Source organism: Oreochromis aureus, linkage group 23 (genome assembly GCF_013358895.1).
Source record: "Oreochromis aureus strain Israel breed Guangdong linkage group 23, ZZ_aureus, whole genome shotgun sequence".
Taxonomy (NCBI): Eukaryota; Metazoa; Chordata; class Actinopteri; order Cichliformes; family Cichlidae; genus Oreochromis; species Oreochromis aureus.
The window spans coordinates 31004258-31012640 of NC_052963.1; the positions used below are offsets into that span (position 1 = coordinate 31004258).

At 40.8% G+C, this 8383-nt stretch overlaps 1 protein-coding gene across 1 annotated transcript; it reads right to left on the bottom strand.

The window, feature by feature from the left end:
- Positions 1-962: 962 nt before the first annotated feature.
- Positions 963-8190, bottom strand: uhmk1 (U2AF homology motif (UHM) kinase 1). The gene is made up of 9 exons (XM_031726676.2): positions 7327-8190; positions 6555-6684; positions 5333-5519; positions 4319-4513; positions 4121-4215; positions 3966-4042; positions 3730-3828; positions 3512-3600; positions 963-3013 (listed from the first exon to the last, which is right to left on the bottom strand). Exons 1-9 carry the CDS (start codon positions 7625-7627, stop codon positions 2867-2869), a joined length of 1320 nt encoding a protein of 439 aa, XP_031582536.1. The 5' UTR covers positions 7628-8190; the 3' UTR covers positions 963-2866.
- Between the last annotated feature and the right edge of the window lie 193 nt (positions 8191-8383).

An 8383-nucleotide genomic window follows, 5' to 3' on the forward strand; every position in this document is an offset into this window, starting at 1 on the left:
TACAAAACACAAGATATATTATGGAAATCTGCCCTCAGCGGCAGAAAACAAGGAAAAACATAACAGGTCAACTGTAAGGGTAACTTTGAGCAAAAAAACAAAACAAAAAACTTTTGTTCAGTTTAATATAATCAAAGCTGTTTTGTTGCTAGCTGTTGCTAGCCCAACAGTAACCACCCATGTTTCTAAGAGCTCCGGTTCTAGAAGTGAATATCCCATTCATTTTCTCCATTGATGTGGACTGGTTCGCATATAGCGCTTTTCTACTCTAAGCACTCAAAGGACTTTACATGTTGTTGTTCAGAAAGTTACTTTTAACAGAGAAGGAACTACACATCCCACAATGCACTGCACACCCCAGATTCCAGAGGAAACAACTTTCAGCCTTCTTGAATTTAATCTTGTTCGTTCCCCATCATAGTGTTGTAAAATAATAGTTGTCAATATATTTTGTAGTTGGTGTTTGCGTATGTAGTAAAGTACAAGTTCTCAATATAGTAAAGGGCTTTGTTCCTGCCTGGAATCACTGATTGCGGCTTTTCCATTTCAAGAAGGATTCAAGTCAGAATTTGAGGATTTAGGTCATGATTGTGGGTGAAGTAGTTCTTTTCCATTTTACTCTACTATGAATAAAATGCTTTCTTTTTTTTGTTAAAACAAGGTTGCTATCTGCTTTCTACAGGAGCACACAGCGCTGCTTCATAATGTTGTCGCCTGTAGCCAGTCTGCTTTGGATGGTTACAAAATTACAGCTCACGATCAAAATCAACATGAAGAATATAACGGGAATTTCACTTCTAGAATCTTGCATTATTAGCATTAGTGTTTACCGCAGCTAACACCTGCATTGTCAAATGTAGCTTAGAGCTTTTGATTAATAGCTACTTAGTCGGGCTTTAAGAAGAAAAATTAGCAGTGAGCAACTAATGAAGGAATAGAGAAAAATGATTTGTTCCAGGTTATTGTTGGTAACAGTGCACTTTAATTTGTGTGGACACTAAAACTGCTGGACGGAGGTTATTTCATAAGGCATCAGCAAAGGCTTCAGCTATAAGCACATGCAGCTGTAGCACAATCAGCTGTCATTGCAGCATTTTGGTTAGTTAGCTAGCCTGTGAATGTCATAGGGCACTTGTGTAGAAATTGTCTGATGTTTCAAAAGACTTTCAGAGCGGTCTTGGTGTTTACTATAAACCCACTAATGGAAAAGAATAAAACCAAGAAAACAAAAAACACATTCCACTGCAAAAACACCAAAACCTGCTGCTCAAAGATGCAAAATATTAACTTTGTTGGCTCCAGGAAATCTTTATCTCAAGGCTACATGTTTTGTTTTGATTTCTTTTTTTTCCTCATCATGCAAAAAGCAGCATTTCAAGAAACTGGCAGAAGTATGAAAAGTGCTACCACAGGATGATGATGCTACAACACTGGGCTGGCAGTGTACAATCAATCACCTGGATCATGCACCAGCACACTGGAAGCTTGTCATATATTAAACTTTATCTAGTTAGTACAGTAGCCTTCACCTTGCAACAGCACTGCACAGCCTTTAAAGCCACAATGTGCAAGATTTAAAAACAGTGATGACAGCAACACGGACTGTACCAACTCAAGATTGTCTTAAAAAAAAAGTCATAAAGAAAGAGGCTACAAATATCCTCCAGGTAGTGGCTTTACACCACTTGTTCAGGGTATTCTCCAATGTCCCACTGCACACATCTGCATCCAATATCTGGTTGATGCTTTGGCTCCGGACTACAAAACTACGAGGTAAACGGAACACATCACTGGCTCAAGTCAGAGGAAGTTAGAAGACATTTTCACCTCTGCTGGAACCATTTTTTGTTCACAGACTTATTTACCTACTAGTTCTTCAGTTTTATCTCTTAATTTTCTTGCTTGTGTGTTGCAGTGAAAAAAAACAACTATGCTTACTGCATGTTTTTCTGAAGGGTTTCACACACAATGAAAATAATCAAAATAGATAATAGAGCACATTGGCTTTAAATGAAAGGCTACGACGCATAAGGCTACAGGATAGGGTGCAGAGACCCCTCGGCTTGCTCAGATAATGGCAGTGAGTTAGTGCGTGAAAACTACCAGCTAGTGGAAGCATTAGTCAAACAATATCTCCTTGAAAACAGGCAGAAGACACCTGGATATTCCCCTGGTACCAAGTCATTTCCTCTAAAACGTTTAACCTAAAAAGATATATAAATAGGCAATATTAATAGAATGCTTTCACCACAGTAAATTTTCACTTTGAAGGGGTGTGATTTTCAGGGTGTTTTTGTCATTAGTTTTGAGTTTGATGCATAAAACTCCCTTTAAATTACTACTTAACATCTGCTACATGTTTTTAGCAGCATTCAGTATAAAGCTGATGAAATAAAGTCTCTCTTTATATATTTATCAAGTGAGATGTCCTTTAGAAGTTTTTAAATGCAGTGCAGAGCTGTGATTTTTCATCTTGCAACTCTGATGGGAGGTTTTATGAGTGAATGAAAGTGATACGGAAGCTCGAACAGGCACTGCGGTCCCCAGAACGCAAGCCTCTGGCTAACAGATATTAAATGAGACAGATCTAGTATATATTAAAGCACTGGATGGATAAAAAGAGCACACAGACTGAAGGCGGAGGCTCACCACAGCTCAGTTTGCACTCTGCATGAAACACAGATTTGCTGTAGAAAACTGCATGCAGAACTACACTCACTCATATCTGAAAGAGCTTAAACTGCAGGGCAGCTACTCATTACTGCAGGTATGTTTATGGGGAGGTGACTTCTCCCTTGTGGTGACCTTTGCAGTTGTGTTTTTAACATGCAAACTATGCTGAGGTGTAAATTGAGGATTTAAAAGTTCACTGGACAGTCTGATAGAGGTAACCTCTTTTATAGGCGCTCAGAGGGTAGAAGGTAGCCACAACAAACTTTCCATCGAAGGTGCGGCCTGTCAGCAGCCTCTGAGCCTCTTTGCAGTCGCTGGAGTTGGCATACTCCACAAACACCTGTGGACAGAAGGGAAATGAAGATTTAGTGGGTGCATTTGTTTGTATTTTACAACTATGCTAAATACATGCTTTCAACTCATTTAGATAATGAGCTGCAAACAATTTTCCTTTATAAAACATCTGATTTAATGGGACTTCATGCTAAAATAAAGGTTAATAAATTTAAAATAAATTTGTCATCATTTTCTGCTGTAATGACTGCATTATTAATCCATCTTCTGAACTGGATTTATAGATATACATTTATATACAGTGAGATGAAAAGTCTGAAAATAAACAAAAGATCGGTCGTGTTTTAACATAAACCTGCAGCAGCAAAGGAAGTGTGAATTGTAATGTTTTCTTTCAAGGCTTCTCTTAATAAAATACAGCAACTGTGAAATGATGGAAGATTAAAACCCTCTCAGATTTAAATTCATTTGAAAGGTGTGAAAAAGCTGTATTTGTTTAGAAGGAAAGTTTAAAAAGCACCTTTAGAAGGACAAAAAGACTCACCTGTCCTTTCCCTGGATTCTCCTTGGGGATGAGCAGAGAAACCACGGATCCGTACTTCTGGCACTCCTCTTTCATGTCCTCCAGGATATCTGGGAATGACAATCCGACATTTTTACTTAACTGAGGCAATGATGGAATAATAAAGCTTTGAGAAATCAGTGAAGGATAGAAGCAACACAAAAATATAGAAAGAAAAAGAAAAAAACATGCTGTTGTACCTTCGTATTCATCCTCATTGTGCAGGTGGCTGTCATCGATTAGGTTGAGCAGACGCAGAACAGGAGAAGGCAGCAGAACCAGGTCTTCAATGTGAGGTGCTGTTACACACACACACACACACACACACACACACACACACACACACACACACACACACACACACACACACACTCTAAGTATAACACACCAGAGAGTTGTGTTTATCTTGGTGAATGTCTCAAATATTGACACTTACCAAAGGGAATACTGAAGAATGGGCTCAGCAGGGCAGTTTCAGCTGTGCATCTTTGTTTTGGATCGGTGACAAGCATGCTGCAGACACAAAGTAACATGAGTCAACAACCGGAGCCATTGTGATAAGACTTCACTGTTTAGTGGATGATTCTTTACCTTTTGATAAGGTCTCTGAGGTGATAGACGGGGATGGCAGGGCACGCCAGGCTGTTGTTGGCAAAGACATGGTCTACAATGGCAGCGCTGTTATCCTACAGGGCAGAAAACCATACTGTGTAAGCTCATGTCTTTCTATTGCACCAAAGGTCAGTGTTAGATTTTTCTTTGCTTAAAACTTGGAGAGCTTTGCCATACCTTCCACTCTTGTGAGCGGACGGTGTCTTTGAGTTTGATTCCTGAGAACATCTCCAGCAGGATGATGCCCAGGCTCCACAGGTCGACGGCGGCCGTGCAGCCCGAGTCTCCCATTTCCACCCCTGCCTGAGCCAGGCTGTTCTGAAGCTCAGCCTCCGGTGCGCGGTACCCGTCTGTCTGGATGTACTTGACATCCTGCAAGATAAGGATGTCGTAATTTCACAAACAGAGCTATCCCTGCTCCTCTTTTATTAACATTCAGATCTAAATACACACTAGATCATTAGGATTTACTCATATTTTAATAATGATTTTATCTTTAGTTAACATAAAAACAAAATGAGCACAAAACATTTTTTCTAGTCATCTCTATTAAGTGCATTTATTTCTTTTCAAATGGTGTGCTCTAAACGCATTTGATACAGACTGATTCATAAAAGCTTAAACTCAATTGCTAGTTGGTTCAGCTCCAACCAAGAAGACAAACAGAGAGCCTTGTGTTAAGAAGTTCTGTCAATAAGAGGAAAAACTCTCAATGCCTCCATAAGGTGAAGCTTGGAATAACAACAGTTGCTTTATCTCCAAATTGCTCAGGCTCTCTCATAATCTGCTTTCAGCAGCCTGCTACTGGCTGTCAGCTTTCTTTTGCCTGCCCTAAGTCTGTCACGCAAAGTCTCCTGAGGTATCCATGTCTGCTAACACCTAGGCCTCTCTTTAGTCTCATCTGCACCTGCAGACATCCTGCAACAACAGCAGGAAACCACAGACTAGCGGCCATCACAAACTGGTCAAAACCCACCTAATCAGTGCCAAACTCACTATTGAATGAACCTGTATCTTCCACCACATCCACCTTTTTCTGGATTTTTTAAAATCTCTTGAACAATATTTAAAGTTAAAGAAAATCTTCTGTAAAAAGACACATCTTTAACTTCAGTCATTGCATCATGTTTTTTTAATGTTAGGGAATAAATTGTTGAGGTTAAAATATTGAGAATAATAACAAAAACCCACCTGGTTTCCCTGTTTGAAGCTGAGGCCAAAGTCGATGAGCTTGAAGGACTCGTCATCAGCGCTCCAGAGGATGTTGCGTGGTTTGAGGTCTGCGTGGACGTAGCCTTCTCTGTGAAGGAAGGCGAGAGCCTCGAGGATGTCTCTGGCACAGTGCTGGACAAGCCACATGGAGTGGCCCTGCTGGGCTCTAAACACAAATGTTGAACTAGGATGTTACACAGGTAGCTCACATCCTCTTAGCAATAACAAAATCTAACATTATTTATTATATAACATGATCACTGGTCCAGATGCTGTTTACATTGTTAAAAATCCTGTATTACATCTGGAAAAAAAAAGCAACACTGAACAATCTTCACTCCCAACAACTGATAAATAGTGCTGTCAAACTATCCCACAATACGTCACTTTATGTTGTAGTACAGCCACAATACATGCAGCATATTTGTTTGACCAGCAGATGGCATTATGTGCTGCTTGAATGAGGTTTTGCAACAGTACATCAGTATGGCAAAACATGAAGCCTTCTCTTCATGTTTTAGAAAAAGAAAACTATGTTACTGTCCAATGTATTTAGAAGGCAATAAAAGACTTAACGCATAATGTTGCAAAAGTCTGTAGTGTAAATATAGAAACTACTGCCATGAGAAATGCCACCAACTTTTCACAGTTTAAGTTGAAAAGTAGACATATACAAATCAAAATCATAAAATTTTGTCATTTGCAGAGACTACTGACAGTGTCAGGATGGGGGAAAAATGCAAATGAAACATGGTAAGGATCCCATTACTCTGCCATAGACAGAGTAATGGGATTGGCTTGGTTGTGCCTCAGTCCTACGTAGACTACGTAGAGCTATGCAGACACCTGTCTACATGTGATAGCTGTCACCAGGGGTTACTGTCAAAATATAAATATGTGGAACAACTATTCCTGTTTGCTCCCCCCTGAGAAGACTGAGAAGACAGAAGTCATACCATACAAAGAACTTCTTTGTAATGAAATAAAATTCAAACATGCAGCTACTGCATGAGGTTCTCAGGCTGCTATTTTAACCTTTGACTATTTTTCCCCACTTCTTTCACTTTGTTAACTCTAATCTATTCCAGTTCAGTTTTCAACCAATCAGCATTCTATCTATCCACAGTTTCATCCATACTGGCTACGAGCTATTGTTTTTTTAAATCACTACTCCACACAATAGTGATATCACCTCACTTACCTTACACCTTGGGTGCTACTGTTGCGTCTCACCAGCAGCTCAGACACGCTGACATCCAGGAGCTCCAGCAAAAGACAGCGTGTGGTGACACTCATAGAGCTGTGGTTGGTAAACACTCCATACAGTGTGACTGAGAAACAAACAGGGGAAAAGAATGCATCGTTACACACATGGTGAGAATGATAATACTTAGAACTTCATTGAGGTTTTCAACAAAAAACAGTCAATAACAGTGCAATGCCAGCAGAAAGACATACCAGTATAAGACCATCTTGCTGATCTGTACAGACATGATCCTTATGACATAAATGGATTATTACAATCCACTGAAGTTAAGCTTTCACAATAACTTTTAAGAACTACTTAAGGCCGGATGAGGGTGTTGAAGATTGGCATGTTACTAGATAAGAGTTCATGAGTTATTATAAAGAAAATAAACAAACTAGGGTGGGGACAAATCAGATGACTGGGTTTTCTAAGCAAATACTGCAAAAATAGGCAGTGATTTTCTAATAAATTTGACATTTATTGGTTACAAAAACGCTACATATTAAGCTTTTCCGCAGTTGTAGATCCACTCTGGTCTCTTATACACATGTACTGTTGAAATGGCAGTTTTTCAGATATGTGAGGTTGTTCTTCGTCTGCTTTGTAAACGAATGATTAGGTAGGTTGCGCTTCTATACAGGAAAAGAAAAGTAGTTTGTTATGCAACTGTTTTAATGGTCCACATGAGAGCAAACGTTTTACACAAGTGAAATAAGGCTTTTACCGATGTTTTTATGTCCCTGGATGTCTTCCAGCACGGACCTCTCCTTGTGATACCCGTAATCTCCTCCCTGAGTGTCGGCTTGAAACTCCTTCACAGCTGCAGTGGCTCTGCCCGAGCTGACCCGGTACACCGAGGCCGAGACTCCCTGGCCGAGACGCGACTGGACAGTCCAAAGCTCGCCGAAGATCTCAAACAGCACCGGCTTCATGCTCTGGTCTACGCCGCCCTGTGGGGGCAGGATGCTGTCCGGGTGCGGGGCCTGAACCTTTGCGCTGGGCTCGGAGGAGCCGCAGTGAGCCATTAAGGGAGGGGGGACAGGAGAAGAGGAGCCAGCTAGATGACTGGTGGCAGCAGCTGCAGGATCATTGCAAAGACGACTGTACCGGGACGCGTCAACAGCAGCGAGCACACTCTCTGACTAAGCCTACGTCAGTGTTCAAACTAACCCGAAAGCAATATCCGAGCATATCAGACGACAGTTTGCTGCCCGAGACGGCCAAAGTGAGTTCAAGCCAGTCAGCTGACAGAAAGTGAGCTAACTTATCTCCAAACTAGCCATTGAGTTTGAGCACAGAGATAAACCGCCGCCACAGCGCACGGGCTGAAGCTTCCCCCATAATGCACCGGGCAATATTAAAGCGTAAGAAGTTATAACAATAACTTCGAAAATATTATCCGCTACTGCTGCGAAGTTCGACTTGAGTTGTAAACTCAGGTTGTTGATATTGATCTTACTTCCGTTTCTACCGCCCTCCTTCCTTGTTGGTGCATGTTTCTCAGCACTCTGCCCCCTACCGGGAGGGAGTGTACTTACACTATTTCAGATTATTAAACAAATTTATGTTGGTTAACTAAAATTCAACTATAAGCTAAACGTAGTTTGAAAAAAAAAAAAACAACAACTAATATTTAACCGTTTTTTGGAGTCATTACAGGGGACATCTGCCTCTATTTCACTCTATTCCTAACATCCTCCTCTGTCACACCAACACTCTGTATGTCCGGTGTAAATACCTCCACGGGTCTCCTCTGAGGTCTTCTTTTCCTCCTATCTGGC